The 23,672-nt window shown below is 38.0% G+C and overlaps 3 protein-coding genes and 2 pseudogenes across 3 annotated transcripts; all 5 read right to left on the bottom strand.

Annotated features, from left to right (window-relative positions):
• Positions 1–1,092: 1,092 nt before the first annotated feature.
• On the bottom strand, positions 1,093–2,076 carry LOC123465022 (olfactory receptor 5F1-like). Its single transcript, XM_045163046.1, has one exon. The coding sequence runs from the start codon at positions 2,074–2,076 to the stop codon at positions 1,093–1,095; it is 984 nt and encodes a 327-aa protein (XP_045018981.1).
• Positions 2,077–2,935: 859 nt separating this feature from the next.
• LOC112579637 lies at positions 2,936–4,105 on the bottom strand (annotated as a pseudogene).
• Positions 4,106–6,908: 2,803 nt separating this feature from the next.
• LOC123464964 (olfactory receptor 5F1-like) lies at positions 6,909–7,878 on the bottom strand. The gene has a single exon (XM_045162851.1). The coding sequence runs from the start codon at positions 7,851–7,853 to the stop codon at positions 6,909–6,911; it is 945 nt and encodes a 314-aa protein (XP_045018786.1). The 5' UTR covers positions 7,854–7,878.
• A 6,930-nt stretch (positions 7,879–14,808) lies between these two features.
• Positions 14,809–15,714, bottom strand: LOC123465021 (annotated as a pseudogene).
• A 6,163-nt stretch (positions 15,715–21,877) lies between these two features.
• Positions 21,878–22,822, bottom strand: LOC123464963 (olfactory receptor 10AG1-like). Its single transcript, XM_045162850.1, has one exon. It carries the CDS (start codon positions 22,820–22,822, stop codon positions 21,878–21,880), a length of 945 nt encoding a protein of 314 aa, XP_045018785.1.
• Between the last annotated feature and the right edge of the window lie 850 nt (positions 22,823–23,672).

Raw genomic sequence — 23,672 nt, 5'->3', positions numbered from 1 at the left:
AAAGACTCTGATGCTGGGAGGGATTGGGCGCAGGAGGAGAAGGGGACAACAGAGGGTGAGATGGCTGGATGGCATCACCGACTCGATGAACATGAGTCTGAGTGAACTCCAGAAGTTGGTGATGGACAGGGAGGCCTGGCGTGCTGTGATTCATGGGGTTGCAAGGAGTCGGACAAGACTGAGCAACTGAACTCAACTGAAGCAACTAACACTACGACCACTACTACATATTTGCAGTAAAGTTATGTGCACATTAATCTGTACAGTTTACATATTTTCACATAAATTCAGCTACTTTATATTGGAGTTTTTATTCTTCTACACTTAGCCATTTGAATTTTACCTTCTTGACAGTATACTGTTTATTTTCCTTTGAAACGTGATTAGCTGAGTATGTGTGCATGTGTCTTTGTGTTTATGTACTAATATCATCTGCAACAGAGTAATTGAGAGAAGGGTAGGGAACTTTTGAGAAGAAAACAAAGAATAGAAGAAAAACTATCATAAATTTGTGTGTTCAAGTCAGACAGCAGTTTTTTAAATAACACTCTTTTACACCAATTCATATTTTTTTTCTTTAACAGATATGTGTGTTTTTCCAGGGATAAAGGAAATGATAGTTGGCATGTTTACTGTTGCTATTAAAAGGATAATCCTGTATTTAGACCTAAGCAACTCTGCAGGAAATAATTCCAGAAATAAAACTGGAATCTATTTTAAAGTTTAAAAAGTTTGATATATGTTGTATATAACACTCTCTCACAAACTATAAATAGTGAAAAACACATGCATCAGGAAAAAATAAATTGACAGTTGCAAATACTCTACATGGCTAGTTTCATGTGATATTGTCGATTTTGACTCTAAACACTGAATTGCTTATTTTTATAACCCAAATTTCTTTACAAGTTACCCCTATTTCTGAGAACCCAAAAGAAATATAGAATGATTAGACGACACTTCCATAGTTTTATATATAACTTTGGTAACTTTGCTTATATCTAATTGGATACATGTATGTGAATATGAATGGATTTGATTAATTAGAAAATATTCTAATGAAAAACTAACTTGAGTCTAGCTTTTCAAATTTCAATGTACTCTATTTAATGCAGAAAATTCACCAAAAAATCCCAGAAGCGAAGGGACTATTTTCCTAGTAATTACATTCCATAAAGCCTTCTTTACTTCCTTATTCCTGAGGCTGTAGATCAAAGGATTCAACATGGGGATGACCACTGTGTAGAACACAGAAGCCACTTTGTCCTGAGTCAAGGAGTAGCTGGAGGAAGGTCTGAGATAAGTGTAGATGGAGGTGGAATAGAACAGGAGGATGGCTGTCAGGTGAGATGCACATGTGGAGAATGCTTTGTGCCTCCCCTCCCCTGAATGCATACGGAAGATGGAGAAGAGAATGTAGCAGTAGGAGGTGAGGGTCACCAGCAGAGTTCCAACCATATTCACACCAGCAAATGTGGAAAAGATGCTTTCATGCAGGTGTGTGTCAGAACAGGAGAGCTTAAAAAGTGGGGCGCTGTCACAGAAGAAGTGATGGATGATATTGGAACTGCAGAATGGCAAGCTGCTTACATAACTGGTGTTCACCACAGAGTTCAACAGTCCTGCTGTAAAAGCCCCTGCTGCCATTTTCAGGCAGACCGTCCTGGACATGATCAAGGAGTAAAGCAAAGGGCTGCATATGGCCACATAGCGGTCATAGGCCATTAACCCAAAAAGGATGCATTCAGTTGTGGCAAAAAGGATAAAGAAGTATATCTGCAGAAAGCAGCCAGCAAAGGAGATGGACTTTTTCTCTGATAACAGATCTACCAGCATCTTTGGGGTGACGGTGGATGAATAACAAACATCTACAAAGGACAGGTTAGCCAGGAAGAAGTACATGGGTGTATGAAGTCGGGAATCAGCTCTGATTAAGAGGATCATCCCAACATTCCCCACAACTGTCACTGTGTAAACCACAGAAAAAAAGAAAAAGAGGACAAGCTGCTGCTCCCAAGTATCTGCTAAGCCCAACAGGATGAACTCCGTCAGCAGAGTGTAATTTTTTCTGGCCATTTGTCACAGGTATAGTATGCTTAAATTTGCATTAGGCCCAAAGTTTACAGGAAATAGTACAAATATGGATGAGTTTTAGTGGTTGGCATATAGAATACATAACGCCTAGGATAATAGAGCATAGTAAATACTGAAACTGACATAATAGTTAAGTTAGTAGAAAAAATGAATAACTGTTGGAATTTATTAAGCAGTTGTATCACATTTGGGTTGAGGGATTAAAAAACGACTGGTCAAGGTCCACATATTTCATTTCAAATTAATTTTTTCTTTTTGAAAATCCAGTATCTATGTTGTATTCTTTCTTTTCTAGCCCACATACAAAACATAGAATATAGACATGTCCTTGCTGAAGTCTATCCCATATCTTCTGAACAGACACTTAATTTTAACTCAAATACATTTTTTTTTCTTCTCCTCAAGATCATTCTGTATGTTCTTCAACTCAATAATTCATTCATCACCACCTGGAAATTGCTTTTGTGTTCTCCAAGCAGCAAAAGCAGCCCATTTCAAATAACCAAAATTTGGGCATGTATTATATTGTTTAGAAGAGGAGGGCAAGGCAACCCACTCCAGTATGCCTGCCTGGAGAATTCCATGGACAGAGGAGCCTGGTGGGCTACAGTCCATGGGGTCACAAAGAGTCAGACATGACTGAGTGACTAAGCACAGCACAGCATATTGTTAAGAATGATTTTGTAGTAAACCGATAACCATTCTCATCACAAACCACACTATCAAATGAATGCCATATAGTAGCAGACACTATACCTTTCCACGGCAATGAATGGCAGTACCAAGTTCCTATTGCATTCTTCCCAGTACTATCTTATTTAGTCAAGTATTTTCTTTTTTGTCAAAATCCCTAATAAATCAGTTGAGGCACAAAAAATAAAAAGAAGACAGTTTTCATGTTTTAAATGAAATGAAAATCAGTGAAAATTTGAATTAGCTCTTTGTAAAAAATTGAGACAGCTTCTGAGTATATACACATTGCTGCCTCTTTATTTTGTTCTCCTTAAACAGAGTTGGGTGCACTTGGGGACTGGTTTATAGATTTGGTTGTGAAATCAATCCTCTAAAGGCAGAAGCTGCAGTCTCAAAAGTAATTAAAATGTGATTACACCCCGAGAGATGAATCAAACACTAGTGCGATCTTCATCATAACCCGGTTCCTGATCTCTGTCTTTTTAAAGTTTTTGCTTTATTTAAAAATGGTTATTTAATTGCCTCTTTCTTTGTAGTGTTAGCAGCTTAGTCCAAATGGGTATATAACCTACTACCATACTACTGTCCTTCCCTGTGTGGGTTTGTGTGTATCCCTCACCTTAGCAGAGTAATTTTAACTTTTATTCCACATTTGTTCTTGAGTGAAAATAATCAGAAGGGGAAAATAACTACTAACCTCATGCCTACATGAGTATTTATTGACTGAGATGAACAACATGGACCACAGATGGTTGAGATGGATTACAACTTTATGAGAGAGAATGTGGGAGTAGGAGGTGAGGGTCACCAGCAGAGTTCTGACCATATTCACACCAGCAAATGTGGAAAAGATGCTTTCATGCAGGCGTGTGTCAGAACAGGAGAGCTTAAAAAGTGTGTGGGAGGGCGCTGTCACAGAAGAAGTGATGAATGACATTGGAACTGCAGAATGGTAAGCTGCTTACATAACTGATGTTTACCATGGAGTTCAACAGTCCTGCTGTAAAAGCCCCTGCTGCCATTTCTATGCAGAACATCCTGGACATGACAAAGGAATAAAGGAGAGGGCTGCTTATGGTCACATAACAGTCATAGGCCATTAACCCAAAAAGGATGCATTTGGTGTGGCAAAGGCTATAAAGAAGTACATCTGCAAAAAGCAGCCAACAAAAGAGATTGTCTTCTTCCTGGAGAATAAATCTACCAGCATTGTTGGAGTGATGGTGGAGGAATAACAAACACCCACAAAGGACAGGTTAGCTAGGAAGAAATACATGAGTGTTTGAAGTTTTGAATCAGTCCTGATTAAGAGGATCATCCCAACATTCCCCACAACTGTAAACATGTAAATCACCAAGAAAAGGCAAAAGGGGGATAACCTGTAGCTCCAATGTATCTGCTAATCCCAACAGGATGAACTCTGTGAGTGAAGTGCAACTTTTTCTGCCCATTGATTACAGATACAGTATGCTTAAACTTAAACTGGGTGTGCATATTTCCCATTGCACAATTTACCAGAAATAGAAATATTGATAAAGTAAAACATATAGGGAAAAGAAACCTGGGACAACAGAGCACGGTAAACAGAGTCAGAGGAGAATTAGTAAACAAATGAATAAGCATTGGATTTCATTAAGTAATTGGCTCTATTAATTTGGACTAAGGGATCCACTAATGACTCATCTAAATACAGATACATCACCTAAGGTTCTTTTTCGAATGCAGCATCTAAGTTCTATTCTTTCCCCTCTAGTCCATATCCAAATGCAAAGTACAGAATTATTCTTGCTGAAGTTTTTTCCATTCTCTGAGCAGGTATTTGGATTTAACCGAAATCATTTTTTTTTTTTCTCATGTCTGCTTTCTATATTCTTTAACTCCAAAATTTATGTATGGTCACTTGGAAATCATTTGTGTGTTCTCCAGGAAGCAAAAAATAGCCCAATTAGATAACTGATATTTTGACATCTTTCATATTCTTAATGATGATATTGTAGTGTATTAAGGCACACAAATAAATGTTCTCATTTCAAAGTGCATTATCAGATTAATGCCGTGTGGTAGCACACACTATAACTATTTATGGTGGTGAATGGCAGAGTCTGCACCAAGTACTTAACAGCATTTTTCTCAGTACTAACTTGTCTAGTCTATTATTTCTGTTTTTACTAGTATCCCTAATAACTCAGGTGAGGCATAAAAAAAACATAAAAAATGCAATTTTCATGTTTTAAGTGAAATGTAAAGCAATGACATTTTGAATTACCACTTTGTAAACATTTGAGACACATTCTGAGTATATGCATATTGCTATCCTTTTATTTTGTTCTCCTCAAAGAGGGTTAGGTAACCTTGGGGACTGGATTATAGTTTTTAATTGTGTAATGAATCCTCTAAAGGCAGAAACTGCAGTCTCAGAAGTATTTAAATATGATCACGTGCAAGTAGATGTGATTAAACACTATATGGAACTTTCTGATTTCTCTGCTATTTCAAAGTTATTTATTTGCCAAATTAAAAAAAAAAAGATCTATGTAATTTTCTCTTTCCTTGAAGTTTAAGCTTATTCCAATGGTTACATAATCCTCTACCAAATTACGATTCTTCCCTCTGTGTGTGTGTGTGTGTGTGTGTGTGTGTGTATCCCTACACTTGTCTGGCTGAATTTAACCTTCAGTTTAGCTCTGTTCTTGAAAGTGAATGTGTTAGTCACTCAGTTGTGTCTGACTCTTTGGGACCCCCTGGCCTGTAGCCTGCTGAACCCCCTTGTCCATGGAATTCTCCAGGCAAGAATACTGGAACTGGTTGCCATTTCCTTCTCCAGGGACCTTCCCAACCCAGGGATTGAACCCAGGTCTCCTGCACTGCAGGAAAATTCTTTAACAACTGAGCCAACATGGAAGCTCTGTTTTTAAGTGAAATAAATTAGAAGGAGACACTAACTTCTAACTACATGCCTACATGAGTGTTCATCAGACCCAGCTGCACTATATGGACAGCAGAGGGCACTGGATGGTGTGACAGGTCATGGGATCTGCTTTGTTATATCCCAGATGACTTGAATATCGTAACTTCTATCAGGAGCAATTTCAGCAGCAAGGACAAGGGAAGAGCCACAGGGAATATCCCTCCAAAAGTTCTAAGTGTGGTTAGCATCTTAGCAAGCCCTGAATCCCACTCAATTTCCTCCAGAATTCTACTATGCCACTCCATTCCACCTATATATTATTGCTTACCTTTAATATAATATACAGATTAACTGTAATGAATTTCACTGGTGACTGATAGAATGCTTCCATAATCAGGAAATCCCTGAGACTGTTTTAAAGGATATGGGTCTATTTTATCCTTCAAAGATCAATCTACCTACTTTGAACTATACGTTGATTACACTCTGCTCTAGTTGACTGACTGTGCAGGTGGCTTTGTGTATAATATGTGCATCAGTCTAGGAGAGGAAATGTGAGAGAACAGGAAACTTTTGAGAAGAAAAGATGGGAACAGAAGAAAAGCTGTTGCAATTGGTGCTTTCTAACCAGACAGCAGTTTTCTAAACAAAATACATTTAAACAAATTCCTATATATTCTTTAATGAATAAGTATGTGTTTATGGGGATAAAGGAAATGAAAGTCCACATATTTACTATAGCAGTTAAATGATATTACTGATTTTTGATTTAAGCATTACCGCCCTAATTCAATAAAGTGGAAATCTACACTGAAAACATTTTCGCACATGTGATATATACAATCCTTTACAAATCACAAATGTTGAAAAAATACATTAAAAAAGCTGACAATTACAAGTATAATACACAACTAGACTCATGTAACATTGCAAAAATTATCTCTACTTAACCCTTAAGCGGTCATGGGCCATTAACCCGTAACCAAGACGGCATTATGAATAAATCACATTTTAGAAATCTATAGGAAAACATACAATGATCAGAAAAAAGTTTCATGATCTTACATAAATTTGATAAGTTATATCTAACAGGACTCGTGTCCATGAAAATTACCAGAACGTGATTATACAGATTAAGTTGTAATGAAAATAAGCTTGATCCAGTTTCTGAAAATTAAATTGTATATTCTATTTAGTTCAGAAAATTAATCAATCACAGAAATGAAGGAATCCTTTTCCTAGTAACTACATTCCATAAAGCCTTCTTCACTTCCGTGTTCCGGAGACTGTAGATCAGAGGATTCAACATGGGGATCACCACAGTGTAGAACACGGAAGCTACTTTGTCCTGAGTCAGGGAGTAGCTGGAAGTAGGTCTCAGATAAGTGTAGATGGAGGTGGAATAGAACAGGATGATGGCTGTCAGGTGAGACGCACATGTGGAGAACACTTTGCGCCTCCCCTGCCCTGCATGCATACGGAAGATGGAGAAGAGAATGTAGCAGTAGGAGGTGAGGGTCACCAGCAGACTTCCAGCGATATTCACACCAGCAAAAATGGACAAGATACTTTCATACAGGTGTGTGTCAGAACAGGAGAGCTTAAAAAGTGGGGGGCTATCACAGAAGAAGTGATCAATGACAATGGAACTGCAGAAATGAAAGCTGCTGATACAACTTGTGAGAACCATGGAGTTCAACAGTCCTGCTGTAAAAGCCCCTGCTGCCATTTTTAGGCAGACCGTCCTGGACATGATCAAGGAGTAAAGGAGAGGGTTGCATATGGCCACATAGCGGTCATGGGCCATTAACCCAAAAAGGATGCATTCAGTTGTGGCCAAGGCTATAAAGAAATACATCTGCAGAAAGCAGCCAGCAAAGGAGATGGACTTCTTCTCTGATAATAGATCTACCAGCATCTTTGGGGTGATGGTGGATGAATAACAAACATCCACAAAGGACAGGTTAGCCAGGAAGAAATACATGGGTGTGTGAAGTCGGGAATCAGCTCTGACTAAGAGAATCATTCCAAAATTCCCCACAACTGTAAGTGTATAAATCACAGAAAAAAGGCAAAACAGGGTAATCTGTAACTCCAGTGAGTCTGCTAAACCCAACAGGATGAACTCAGTGAGCAAAGTATAATTTTTTCTGGCCATTTATTACAGAAATTGTATGCTGAAACTTGAATTCACTCTAAATATTTTCCTCTCAAAAGTTTACAGGAAGTAGTAGGTCTGATAAAATTAATCACACATGAACAAAATCTAGGATAACAGAGCATAATATATAGAACAAGTGAAGCAAGAGGAAAATTAGTGGACAAATGAATAAGCATCATGCGTAGTCGCTCAGTCATGTCCGACTCTTTGTGACGCCATGGACTGTAGCCCACCAGGCTCCTCTGTCCATGGGATTTTTGCAAGCAAGAATACTGGAGTGGGTTGCCATTTCCTTCTCCAAGAATAAACATTGGCAATTATTAAGCAATTCTCCGTGTTAAAATACACCTGGGTTGAAGGATTCTCAAATTATTGGGCCAAGTACACATATTTCACTTCAGTTTCTGCAAATGCAATATATATATTCTATACTTTGTCTTCTAGCCTATATCCAAAATGCAAAATACCAAACTATTCTAGCTGAAGTCTCTCCCATGGTCTGAACAGGTATATGAGTTTAACTCAATGCAATTTTTTCTCCTCAGGAACCACTTTGCATATTCTGCAACTCTAAAATCTATGTAAAGTAATTAGCCTCCAATTAAAATAAATAAATAAATAAAAAAACAAAATAAAATCTATGCATCAATACTCGAAAATTGCTTCTGTATTCCCCATGCAGTAAAAAAATTCCATTTCAAATACTCATCATTTTGACATTTACCATATTCATAAACATGATTTTGTCATGTTTTAAATTAAACCAAATGACTCTTTCAATACAAAGCACACTATCAAATTAATGCCATGAATTAATATTAGCACACACTGTACCTGTCCACATTAATCAATGGCAGCACCAAGTACTTAGCAGCATCCTTCCCATTACTAACTTTTCTAGTTTATTGTTTTCTTTTTTTATTAGAAAGCCAAATAACTCAGTTGAGGCACAAAAATGAAAAGGAGATTTTCATTTTCTAAATGAAATGAAAAGCAGGGAAAATTTGAATTACCTTTTTGTAAAAATCTGAGACACGTTCTGAACGTATACACACAGCTGCCTTTTATTTGTTTTTGTTTTTTTTTTTTGAGGAGGGTTGGGTAACCATGAGGACGGTATTACAGGTTTTGGTTGTGGCATCAGTCCTCTAAAGGCATAAACTCTAATCTCAGAGGCAGTTAAAATAAGATCACATGCAGCTAGATACAGTCAAATGGGATATGGATCCTGCATCCTCATGTGATTATTGATTTCTCTGTTACCTTAATGTTTCCCCAATGTTTATAAGATATTAATTTTAATTGGATGTTTAATTGCTTCTTTGTAGATTTAGCATATTCCAAAAGGGTGCATTTCCCACTACCAAGTTATTATTTTTCCTTTACTGTTTGAGTTTGTGTGTGTTCATGTATGTGTTCACCCCTCTCCTTGTCTCAGTGAGTTTAACCTTTATTCCAGCTCAGTAATTGAGTGAAATAAATAAGAAAATGACACTCACTTCAACTCTTTTTAAAAACCCCTTTAAATGCTCTACTCTGATTAAATAAGACAATATATTTAAATAAAACGTATTTTTAAGATTCTGTAATTACATTTGCTGGTTGAAATTGTCTGTGATTCTGATCTTACAAAGAATTTAAACTACAAATATTCCATACCAAAAACACATATCACAAAGAGAAATGAATCACACTATGTGTACATATGAAGAGAGAGTCTATTTGCATAGAGAAATAATAAATCATGGCAACATATTCTTTGTTCAATCTCCAAGGTAATAGAACTAAAAATCAAAATAAATAAATAGGATCTAATGAAACATATAAGTTTTTGCCAGCATAAGAACCATAAGCAAAATGAAAAGACAACCTAGGACTGGGTTAAAGCTTTTGCAAACCATGCAAATGACAAGGGCTTAATTTCCAAAATATACAAACAGCCCATATAACTCAATCACAATAACACAGCAAAGTAGCAAACAATCCAAGAAAAAATTGACAGAAAACCAGATTACACATTTCTACAAAGAAAACATACAGATAGCCAACAGGCACATGAAAATATGCTCAAACAACAATAGTCATTAGTGAAAGGTAAATCAAAACTACAATGAGGTATCACCTCACACCAATCAAATAGCATCATTTAAAAAAAAACTACAAATAATAAATGCTAGAGATCTTATGGAGACAAGGGGATCCTAATACATTGCTGGTGGGAATGCAAACTGGTGCAGCCACTGTGGAAAACTTATTGAGGTTCCTTAAAAATTGAAAATATAATTTCCATATGATCCAGCAATCACAATCCTGGATATATATCTGAATAAAACTATAATTTTAAAAGATATATGCTCCCTTATGTTCTTAGTAGTACTATTTACAATAGCTAAGTCATGAAAGCAATCTTAATGTCTGTTGACAGATGAATGGATAAAAATAATGGTACATGTATACAATGGAATGCTAGCCATAAAAAAGAATAAAATAATACCATTCACAGCAACATGGATTGACCTAGAGATTATCATATTAAATGAAGCAAGTCATGAAGAGAAAGACAAATATCCAAATATGGTATGATATCATTTATATGTGGAATCTAAAAAAATGACACAAATGAACTTATTTACAAAACAAAGAGACTCACAAACATAGAAAACAAATTTATAGTTACCTAAGGAGAAAAAGGGTAGGGGGGGACAAATTTGGAGTTTAGGATTAGCAGATACAAACTATTATTTGCAAAATAGATGACAAGCAAGGTCCTAGTATGTATGTGTGTGTGTGCACACGTGTGTGTGCACACGTGCATGTGTATATACACACAAGGAGCTATATTTAATATCCTATGTTGTTGTTCAGTCACACAGATGTGACCGACTCTGCAACCCATGGACTGCAGCATGCCAGGCTTCCCCATCCTTTACTATCTCCCAGAGTTTGTTTAAACTCATGTCTGTTGAGTCTGTGATGCCATCCAACCATCTCATCCTTTCTTGCCCCCTTCTCCTCCTAAACTCAATCATTCCCAGCATCAGGGTTTTTTCCAATGAGTTTCGTCTCATTAGGTGGCCAAAGTATTGTAGCTTCAGCTTCATCATCAGTTCTTCTAATGAATATTCAGCATTGACTTCCTTTAGAATTGACTGGTTTGCTCTCTTTGCAGGCCCAAGGCCTCTCAAGAGTCTTCTTGAGCACAACAATTAGAAGGTATCAATTCTTCAGCACCTAGCCTTCTTTATGGTCCAACTCTCACATCCATACATGACTGCTGGAAAAACCATAGCTTTGATTATATGTACCTTTGTCAGCAGAGTGATGTCTTTGCTTTTTAATACTTTGTCTAGGTTTGTCATTATATCTACTACTGTGGGCAGGAATCCCTCAGAAGAAATGGAGTAGCAATCATGGTCAACAAAAGAGTCCAAAATGCAGTACTTGGATGCAATCTCAAAAACGACAGAATGATCTCTGTTCATTTCCAAGGCAAACCATTCAATATCACAGTAATCCAAGTCTATGCCCCAACCAGTAACACTGAAGAAGCTGAGGTTGAATGGTTCTAAGAAGACCTACAAGACCTTTTAGAACTAACACCCAAAATAGATGTCCTTTTCATTATAGGGGACTGGAATGCAAAAGTAGGAAGTCAAGAAACAGCTGGAGTAACAGGCAAATTTGGCCTTGGAATACGGAATGAAGCAGGGCAAAGACTATTCCAACAACACAAAAGAAGACTCTATACATGGACATCACCAGGTGGTCAACACCAAAATCAGATTGATTATATTCTTTGCAGCCAAAGATGGAGAAGCTCTGTACAGTCAGCAAAAAAAAGGCCAGGAGCTGACTGTGGCTCAGATCATGAACTCCTTATTGCCAAATTCAGACTTAAATTGAAGAAAGTAGGGAAAACCACTAGACCATTCAGGTATGACCTAAATCAAATCCCTTATGATTATACAGTGGAAATGAGAAATAGATTTAAGGGCCTAGATCTGATAGATAGAGTGCCTGATGAACTATGGAATGAGGTCCAAGACATTGTACAGGAGACAGGGTTCAAGATCATCCCCATAGAAAAGAAATGCAAAAAAGCAAACTGGCTGTTTGGGGAGGCCTTACAAATAGCTGTGAAAAGAAGAGAAGCAAAAAGCAAAGGAGAAAAGGAAAGATATAAGCATCTGAATGCAGAGTTCCAAAGAATAGCAGAGATAAGAAAGCCTTCTTCAGCAATCAGTGCAAAGAAATAGAAGAAAACAACAGAATGGGAAAGACTAGAGATCTCTTCAAGAAAATTAGAGATACCAAGGGAACATTTCATGCAAAGATGGGCTCGATAAAGGACAGAAATGGTAAGGACCTAACAGAAGCAGAAGATATTAAGAAGAGATAGCAAGAATACACAGAAGAATTGTACAAAAAAGATCTTCACGACCCAGATAATCACTATGGTGTGATCACTGACCTAGAGCCAGACATCCTGGAATGTGAAGTCAAGTGGGCCTTAGAAAGCATCACTACGAACAAAGCTAGTGGAGGTGATGGAATTCCAGTTGAGCTATTTCAAATCCTGAAAGATGATGCTGTGAAAGTGCTGCACTCAATATGCCAGCAAATTTGGAAAACTCAGTAGTGGCCACAGGACTGGAAAAGGTCAGTTTTCATTCCAATCCCAAAGAAAGGCAATGCCAAAGAATGTTCAAACTACCGCACAATTGCACTCATCTCACACGCTAATAAAGTAATGCTCAAAATTCTCCAAGCCAGGCTTCAGCATTATGTGAACCATGAACTTCCTGATGTTCAAGCTGGTTTTAGAAAAGGCAGAGGAACCAGAGATCAAATTGCCAACATCCGCTGGATCATGGAAAAAGCAAGAGAGTTCCAGAAAAACATCTATTTCTGCTTTATTGACTATGCCAAAGCCTTTGACTGTGTGGATCACAATGAACTGTGGAAAATTCTGAAAGAGATGGGAATACCAGACCACCTGATCTGCAACAGTTAGAATTGGACATGGAACAACAGACTGGTTCCAAATAGGAAAAGGAGTTTGTCAAGGCTGTATATTGTCACCCTGCTTATTTAACTTCTATGCAGAGTACATCATGAGAAACGCTGGACTGGAAGAAACACAAGCTGGTATCAAGATTGCCAGGAGAAATATCAATAACCTCAGATATGCAGATGACACCACCTTTATGGCAGAAAGTGAAGAGGAACTAAAACGCCTCTTGATGAAAATGAAAGTGGAGAGTGAAAAAGTTGGCTTAAAGCCAACATTCAGAAAATGAAAATCATGGCATCTGGTCCCATCACTTCATGGGAAATAGATGGGGAAACAGTGGAAATTGTGTCAGACTTTATTTTTTGGGGGCTCCAAAATCACTGCGAATGGTAACTGCAGCCATGAAATTAAAAGATGCTTACTCCTTGGAAGAAAAGTTATGACCAACCTAGATAGCATATTAAAAACAGAGATATTACTTTGCCAACAAAGGTTCATCTAGTCAATTTCCTGTGGTCATGTATGGATGTGAGATTTGGACTGTGAAGAAGGCTGAGCACCGAAGAATTGATGCTTTTGAACTGTAGTGTTGGAGAAGACTCTTGAGAGTCCCTTGCACTGCAAGGAGATCCAACCAGTCCATTCTGAAGGAGATCAGCCCTGGGATTTCTTTGGAGGGAATGATGCTAAAGCTGAAACTCCAGTACTTTGGCCACCTCATGCAAAGAGTTGACTCATTGGAAAAGAGTCTGATGCTGGGAGGGATTGGGGATAGAGGAGAAGGGGACAACAGAGGATGAGATGGGTGGATGGCATCACTGACTCAATGGATGTGAGTCTCAGTGCACTCCGGGTGTTGGTGATGGACAGGGAGGCCTGGTGTGCTGCAATTCATGGGGTCACAAAGAGTTGGACACGACTGAGTGTCTGAACTGAACTGAACTGAAATAGGTTTGTCATAGCTTTCTTTACAAGGAGCAAGCATCTTTTAATTTCATGGCTTCAGTCACCAGCCTCAGTGAGGAAAATAAGGATATCTCAAAGCAAATAATAATAAACGGAATGTTAAAAGGCATGTTCAGAGCAAGTTACCCAGTTAAAAGTAAGATTTTTGAGCCTGAATAAGTGGTCAAAACCAGAGAATCAAATTTGGAAAGGCTTTCTTTTCGTGTTATGTTGAAGGAAATCTTTACTGGAATGATCTTGTATCCAAGAGGTCAACGAGCCAGCCATGGCTGGAAAATCTCTCTTTTCTACCCTTTATCAATCAGAATAATGGTTCTCCTAGAAAACTATATTCTTCTCATGCAGGTAGTATGTTCTGACATGAAAGTTATATTCAGAAACCAGTATCTGAAGATGCCCTACCAGCATATATGGAAAATTTGGAAAACCTTTCTCAGAAATAAATGCAACAAATGATCTTTGCTTCTTTCTATTGTTCTGTACAGTCAGCAGAGGTACAACTGCCAGTGAGTTAACATTTTATGTCTCGAATATGATGTCATAATTTTTGCTCAGACACACATCTTTTAATGAGACTGTCAATACCAGGCCTGCTATATCATGCTTTTAGTTTTTTAATCTAATAAAGTTAATTTGATGCCTATTAGTTTTCAGGCTATATGCTGGAATTAGAGAAAGAAAGCTGAATAATTTCATTGGAAAGAGAAACATAGGCAATATTCTGCAAATTAAAAAGCAACAACAGTAACAAGACCCATTAATAAATGTTATGTGTTATATCAGAGATATCAATATCCTGAATAGAGTTTGGGATTAATTTTCTGTTTAAAATAACATCATACTTTATGTAATATAAACATAATAGATCATTTATCTAAAATATTATGTCACAGCTAATGATAAAGTAACAGAAATTATTGAGTGGAGACTGTAATGAATAAGAAACAAATTTTATGAATTAATATTTTTAAATCACAGTACAATCAATTTCAGTAAGAATTCTCTCAAAGCCACCATAACATCCTTGTTTCTCACACAATATATCACTGGGTTAAATGTTGATGTGACAATGGTGTAAAAAAGAGAGAGAAAGTTGTCCATTCCTATAGAATGACTGGACTTTGGTCTTAAATATGTAGTGAGTCCTGATCCAAAGAATAAAGCCACAACCATGAGATGGGAAGAACTAGTGGAGAGGCCTTGGCTTGCCCAGTGGCTGAAGGCAGCTTCAAGATGGTCACGATTATTCTCACGTAAGATCCAAGAATCAACATAAACGGAATAGTGACAACTAGAATAGCAGTTACATAAAACAATATCTCAGTCATAAAAGTGTCCCCAAGGGCAAGCTTAAGCACTGGATGCACATCACAGAAGTGATTAGACTGGTTAGCGCCACAGAAGGGTAGAGAAAAGATCTGGTGGGTTAACACTATGCACTGGAACTCCACTGACCCAACAGCCAGCGGCCAGTTGGACACACAGCCTACTGTTCACGAGGAGAGGGTACAGCAGTGGGTTGCAAATGACGACATAGCTGTCATAAGCCATTGAAGTCAGAAGAAGGCACTCAGTGGCTCCAAACACCAGAAAGAAATATATTTGAGCAGCATAGGCTAGAAAGGCTATATTTCTAGTTTGTCTACTAAGATCTGTTAATAACCTGGGGACAATGACTGATACATAACATATTTCCAAGGAAGAAAAATTCCCTAGGAAAAAATATATGTGAGTCTGGAAGGAAGGATCCATCTTGTTTATTATGATAATGAGACTATTTCCCATCAGAATAATCATATACATGATCAAAAACACCTCAAAAAGAAATCCCTGTAGGTCAGGAATATCAGAAAAGCCAAGCAAAATGAATTCCATCAATGTAGTCTGGTTCCACTCTGGTGGATTTTACCCTCTGAATTCCATCTGTGAATAAAATGCTTAAAGTCACTCAGATGCACAGTGTCCAGCAGAAAAACTGGACAAAATAATTTGATGATTTCAAATTAATTCACATGATAGCTACACTTTTTTTTTTTGGTATTTTTGTTAATAAATCAAATGCAGCATCCTAAAATACCACAATGTAAAATAGAATATAATCTTAGACTCTTTCTTTTGGCTCACAATAAAGATTATGGGTTTATGAGTAACAGTAAATAGAAAATAACAAAAGCAAAAAAAAAATGTTGTGTAGCCTATTTTCAGGATAAGAATTGCTGTAGGAGATGGGGGGCATTTTCTTCTGAAAAATGCTTCTCTTTCCTGATCAATTTGGTTTCTGTTAGCTTTTTATTTGTATTTTTCTGCCTTGAGTGTCTTAATTTTCAATTTTTATATGTTTTTTTTTTCATGTTTTCTTTGATGTTTCTCTTGTGAGCTGCATCTCAGATAATCAAAGGGCAGTGTGATCACTAAGACTCCACTGCCAGGCCCCGTTCAGCACCACCCTCTCCCACCACCACCATTCTCCAGACCACTCTGTAAGAAAGAGACTCAAACTTTCATCAGAAAAATAAGAAATATGTTCTTGCCATCATCATGCAAATTCCATGTGATATACCACAGAAGTCTATAGTACAAATAAAACATAGCAAGTCATATGTTCACTTGAAGTTTAGAATATGAAATAAATAAGAATTTGATGTAACATGTCTTCAACCTCATTATGGCTGGCCCCCAACAAACTTAGCAACTCTACTTATATTTTACATGTTGGGCCTTGAAAGGTAATTAGATAATTTTGAGGTCTTTTGGTTCAGTTTAGTTCAGTTCAGTCGCTCAGTCGTCTCCGACTCTTCGTGACCCCATGAATCACAGCACGCCAGGTCTCCCTATCCAGCACCAACTACTGGAGTCTACCCAAACCTGTGTCATTGAGTCGGTGATGCCATCCAACCATCTTATCCTCTGTTGTCCGCTTCTCCTCCCACTTTCAATCTTTCCTGGCATCAGGGTCTTTTCAAATGAGTCAGCTCTTTGCATCAGGTGGCCAAAGTATTGGAGCTTCAGTTTCAACATCAGTCCTTCCAATGAACACCCAGGACTGCTCTCCCTTAGGATGGAATGGTTGGATCTCCTTGAAGTCCAAGGAACTCTCAAGAGTCTTCTCCAACACTGCAGTTCAAAAGCATCAATTCTTCTGTGCTCAGCTTTCTTTATAGTCCAACTCTCACATCCATACATGACCACTGGAAAAATCATAGCCTTGACTAGACAGACCTTTGTTGGTAAAGTAATGTCTCTGCTTTTTGATATGCTGTCTAGGTTGGTCATAACTTTCCTTCCAAGGAGTAAGTGTCTTTCAATATCTGCAGTACTTTAAATCAGACGACTGTTCTCTTTACACAACTCACTAACGAATTAATGCCATATACCTGTCCACAGTAGTAAATGACAGAGACAGCACCACACACTTAATAGCATCTGTCTTAGTACTAACTTTTCTAGTCTATTGTTTCCTTTTGTATTATAATAACTATTAACTCAGCAGAGGCACAAAAATAGGAAATTTGTCACTTCAAATAAAATGATAAGCAGAGAAAATTTGAATTATATCTTTGTAAAAATTTGAGACAACTTTTGAATACATGCTCACTGCTGCCTTTTTATACTCTTTTTTCTTAAAGAGAGCAGGGTAACCATGGGGACTAGATAATAGAATTTAATTATAGAATCAATCCTCTAAAGTGGAAACTCCATTATCAGAAGTAATTACATATGATCACATGCAGGTAGATAAAATAAAACACTATGTGGAATTTGACTCATGATGTAGTTACAGATCTCTTTGTTACTTTAATGTTTCTTGCCAAAGTTTAAAAATTATTAATTTTGATTGGTTATTTAATATACTTTTTCTCTGTAGTTTTAGCTTATTCCAAAATGGTGCACATCCCCAATCAAGTTATTATACTTTACCTTCAGTTGAGTTCAGTTCAGTCACTCAGTCGTGTCCTACTCTTTGCGACCCCATGAATCACAGCATGCCAGGCCTTCCTGTCCATCACCAACTCCTGGAGTTCACTCAGACTAACGTCCATCGAGTCAGTGACGCCATCCAGCCATCTCATCCTCTGTCGTCCTCTTCTCCTCCTGCCCCCAATCCCTCCCACCATCAGAGTCTTTTCCAATGAGTCAAATCTTCTCATGAGGTGGCCAAAGTACTGGAGCTTCAGCTTTAGCATCATTCCCTCCAAGGAACACCCAGGGCTGATCTCCTTCAGAATGGACTGGTTGGATCCCCTTGCAGTCCAAGGGACTCTCAAGAATCTTCTCCAACACCACAGTTCAAAAGCATCTATTCTTTGTCGCTCAGCCTTCTTCACAGTCCAATTCTCACATCCATACATGGCCACTGGAAAAACTATAGCCTTGACTAGACAGACGTGTGTTGGCAAAGTAATGTCTCTGCTTTTCAACCTTAGTGCAAGGAATTTATCCCATTCTTGTGTTAATCCTGCTCATTTCTTGAGTGAAATAAATGAGAAGGGGACACTAACTACATCCACTGATTGAAGAAACTCTACCTGAGCAAGTAGGGCAATGATATGAAAATATAAACTTTTTCATGGTTTCAGATTGCATTTGTTTTTTCTTTTCTTTTTTATTCTTTTTTAAAATTTATTGATTTTTTTAAATTGAAGGATAATTGCTTTACATTTGGTTTCTGCCAAATGTCAACATGAATCAGCCGCAGGTGTACAAGGAAACTTATATTATCATATGTAAAATAGATAGCCAATGGGAATTACTATATGCCTCAGAGCACATATGCATTTATTTTTTTGAAATTGTGATTCTTAACTTACATGGGGATTAACTACAGGTTTTTGATATCAAATATACAAGTCACAGGTGAACTAAATTACATTAGGTGTCCATATGAAAGGAGTGAATATTTACAGAAATAAATAAATTATAGGAACATTTTCTTTTGTCATTCTTTCAAAGCAATAGAAATAAAAGCAAAAATAAACCAATTGGACCTAATAAAACTTAAAAGCTTTTCCACAGGAAAGGAAAGTATGAACAAGATGAAAAGACAATCTTCCAACTGGGTCAAAATTTTTACAAACAATACAACCAACAAGCACTTAACTTTCAAAATATACAAACAGCTCATATAGCTCAATAACAATACCACCAACAAACAGCCCAATCCAAAAATGGACAGGTGGCCTAAATAGACATTTCTACAAGGAAGACATACAGATGGCTAACAGGAACATGACAAAGTCTCAAATTTCTTAATTATTAGAGAAATGCAAATCAAGATTACAATTAAGTGGCACCTCGTATAAGTCAGAATGGCCACATAAAAGTCTAAGTAAGTAAGTGAAAGTCACTCATTCGTGTCCTACTCTTTGTGGTCACATGGACTATATAATCTATGGAATTCTCTAGGCCAGAATACTGGAGTGGGTAGCCGTTCCCTTCTCCAGGACATCTTCCCAACCCAGGGAAAACACTCAGGTCTCCCATACTGCAGGCGGATTCTTTACCAACTGAGCAACAAGGGAAGCCCATTAAAAAGTCTACAAATAGTAAATGCTGGAGATATGTAGAAAGGGGAACCCTCCTATATTGTAGGTGGGAATGCAAATTGATATAGCTACTATAGCAAAGAGTATGCAGGTTCCTTTATAAACTGAAAATAGAGTTGTCATATGATCCAGCAATTTACTTCTGGGCATATATGCAAACAAAATTATAGTTGGAAAAGATACATGCACCCTTATGTTCATAGTGGTACTTCACTTCTAAACAATCTGCCCTATAATTTATCTACTCATTAAAAGCTCTGAATTCCTTTGTTAACTATTAGTCTTTGTAAAACATTTTGTCCTCATTTGTAAAGAAATTTCATTCTAATATTCATATTTTTAATGTAAGCTTATTTTTACAAAGCATCATTGAACTTTTCCCTCTAGTATCTGAGGAAAACAGATCTCTTCACTTGCCAGTACTGACCTGGATTTTTGAGGAAGGATAAGGATATCCCAGGGGCTTCCTCAGTGACTCAGATGGTAAAGAGACTGCTGCAGTGCAGGAGACACCAGTTAGATACCTGGGTTGGAAAGACCCCCTGGAGTAGGAAATAGCTACCCAGTTCAGTATTCTTACCTGGAGAACTCCACTGACAGAGGAGTCTGGTGGGATACAGTTCATGGGATTGCAGAGTCAGACATGACTGAGTGACTAACAATAGGAAGCATGTTGGAAAGCAAACAATAATACATAGTGAGCTAAAAGGCATATTCAGAGAGAAATACCCAGTTTAAAATAAGATTTAAGTGGTCAAAACCAAGGAACAAGTTTGGGAAGGTTTTCTATGCATGTGACCCAGATGATAAAGAATCTGCAATGTGGAAAACCTGGGTTTGATCCCTGGATTGGGAAGATACCTGGCAGAAAGGAAAGGCTATTCACTCCAGTATTCTTGCCTGGAGAATTCCATGGAGAGAGGAACCAGGTGGGCTACCACATGGGGTCGCAAAGAGTTGGACACAGCTGAAGGACTTTCACTCAATGGGACTCAATGGACTCTATGCATGTTATGATATAGAAGTGATCTTGTACCCAGGAGATCAATGAGTTGGCCATTGCAGAAAATCTCTCTTTGGCACCAACACTGACCTCCAAAATGGTTCTTTTCCTATAAAATAAGACAGTCTTTTCATACCCTTAAGCATGTAGTGTGTTCTGAGATGAATACTATATTCAGAAGCCAGTACCTGAGGGTGCCCTACCAGTGTATATGGAGGCATCCCCAGATCCTTCCCTCTCTAATTCTTGTAGAAACAGGGGTGTGTGTAGGAGCATCTACACTGATTCTCGTCCTATAGGACTCATAGCTTTCTATACACACTTAGAGTGATTGATGATCATACAGGCACCGCCCTTTTTCATCACTGTGGTCACATCTATACTGGCAGCTTTAGAGGCTATCTCCCAGCACTGTCTAGTTTCCTCACTCTAGAAACTGGTTTCCAGTGTTGTCTTCATGAGAGGTGTTTTGCAGTGAAAACAAACAAACAAACAAACAAAAAAACAAACTTGCTGACCTGCCTTGCCTCATTTCACAAGGAAAATCTGGAAAAAAACTTTCTGAACTCAAATGCAACAAGTTATTATTACTTTTTCCCATCATTCTGTGAAGTCATCAGAGGTATATTTAACCTAAGTTAACATTTTATGTCTTGAAAAATGATGTCATATTTTCAGTTCAAGTGCTCATCTTCAAATGGGGCAAAAAGTACTAGGCCTGCTATACTTTGTTATAAGTCATTATTTTAGTCTATTATTTTTTAGACAATATGTTGGCACTGGGGATAAAAGCTTGAACACTCTCATTTAATCAGAATATGTAGGCATTGGAACTTCCCAGGTGGTTGGACATGGGTTGGATCCCTGGGTCAGGAAAATCCCATGGAGGAGGAAATGGCAACTCACTGCAGTATTCGTGCCTGGGAAATCCCATGGACAGAGGAGCTTGGGGGCTGCAGACAATGGGGCTGCAAAGGGTCAGACAGGACTGAGCAACGGAGCATGCATGCACGCATATAGGCAATGTTCTTGAATGTTAAAAAGCAACAACATTAACAAAAACCATTAATAACTGCTATGAGAGCTTCCCTTGTAGCTCAATTGGTAGAGAATCTGTCTGCAATGGAGCAGACCCAGGTTCGATACCTGGGATGGGAAGATCACCTGGAGAAGGAAATGGAAACCCATTCCACTATTCTTGCCTGGAGAATCCCACAGACAAAGCAGCCAGGCCATAAGAAGCGGATAAGACTTAGTGACTAAACCAATACCACCACGTATTATTTCAGAGATTTCAATACCTTGAACTGAGTTTGGGGTGAATTTGTTATTTAAAAATAGCAGGAGGCTTTGTTTAATCTAGACATATGATATCACTTATCTATAATAATTAAGATTCATAGAAAAATTGGAAAAGAACAGAGATTAGTGCATGGAGGCTATAATAAATAAGAAACAAATTTTATGAAGTGATGGTTTTGAGTCATATTACAATTCATTTCAGTAAAAATTTTCTCAGTGCCACCAAAACCTCTTTATTTCTCAGACAATATATCATGGGGTTAAACACTGGTGTGACAATGGTATAAAAAAGAGAGAGAAATTTGTCCATTCCCATAGAATGACTGGACTTTGGTCTTAAATATGTAAGGAGTCCTGATCCAAAGAATAAAGCCACAACCATGAGATGGGAGGAGCAGGTGGAGAAGGCCTTGGCTCGCCCAGTGGCTGAAGGCAGCTTCAAGATGGTCTCAATTATTCTCACATAAGATCCAAGAATCAACATAAAAGGAACAGTGACAACTAGAACAACAACTACATAAACTAATGTCTCAGTTATAAGGGTGTCCCCACAGGCAAGCTTAAGCACTGGAGGTATGTCACAGAAGAAGTGATTCAACTGGTTAGCGCCACAGAAGGGTAGAGAGAACATCTGGTAGGTTAACACTATATGCACTGGAACTCCACTGACCCAACAGCCAGCAGCCAGTTGGATACACAACCTACTGTTCATGAGGAGAGGGTACAGCAGTGGGTTGCAAATGGCGACATACCTGTCATAAGCCATTGAAGTCAGAAGAAGGCACTCAGTGGCTCCAAACACCAGAAAGAAATACATTTGAGCAGCACAGGCCAGAAAGGATATATTTCTGTTTTGACTGCAAAGATCTATTAATAACCTTGGGACAGTGACTGATACATAACATATTTCCAAGGAAGAAAAATTCCCTATGAAAAAGTACATGGGAGTCTGGAGGGAAGGATCCATCTTGGTTATTATGATAATGAGACTATTTCCCACCAGAATAATCATATACATGATCAAAAACACCCCAAAAAGAAATCCTTGTAGGTCAGGAATATCAGAGAAGCCAAGCAAGATGAAATCCACCAATGTAGTCTGGTTCCACTGTGGGGGATTTTGTCCTCTGGATCCCATCTGCAAACAAAAGGTTAGAAGTCACTACAATTCACTGGACCCAGCAGTGAAATGGGTTAAAATAAATTGATGATTTTAACTTCACTGATAGAATATAGAGAACCTGTCTGCCAATGCAGGAGATGTAAGAGACACAAGTCCAGTCCCTAGGTTGGGAAGATCCTCTGGAGGAGGACATGGCAACCCACTCCAGTATTCTTGCCTGGAGAATCCCATGGCCAGAGGAGTGTGGGGATTCATGGGGTTGCAAAGTGTCAGACATGACTGAAGGGAATTAATGCATGCTCATACACAATATTATATATATATATATCCATTTAAAATTTTATTTGTTTTGTGTTTAAGATATTTCAAATCCAATATCCTCAGTTTCCACTAGGTAAAAACAAAAAAATCTTGAGTTCTGTTCTTTTGACTCATGTGAGAGATTTTGAATATATGAATAACACAGCAAGACAGACAACAGTAAAATAGGAGCAAACATGAAAAGTAGCCTATTCTCAGGATAAGAACAGCTCTAGGTAACTTGGGACATTCTCTAAAGAAATATATTTCCCCTTCCTGGTCTCCGTTTGCTTTTTAGCTGTATTTTTTCTGCCTAGCACCTTCTAATTTGCAATTAGTTTATAAGAGTCTTTCGCATCTGATTTGAAGTGAGCTCCATCTCAGATAACCAAAGGGCATGGTGATCGTAACGTTCAACTGCAAGATGGAGCTCAGGTCAGCCTGGGTCACTCACTCCCTGGGAAAGAGGCTTAGATCCCAGATGGAAAAAAAAATTAGAACTCTCCACTTGCCTCCATCATAGAGGGCAATATTCCACTTACTATATCATAGAAATTAATATTAG

Source organism: Bubalus bubalis, chromosome 16, assembly GCF_019923935.1.
Source record: "Bubalus bubalis isolate 160015118507 breed Murrah chromosome 16, NDDB_SH_1, whole genome shotgun sequence".
NCBI lineage: Eukaryota > Metazoa > Chordata > Mammalia > Artiodactyla > Bovidae > Bubalus > Bubalus bubalis.
Note: the sequence above shows the minus strand (reverse complement) of the source record. Positions and strands in the feature narration are given on the sequence as shown.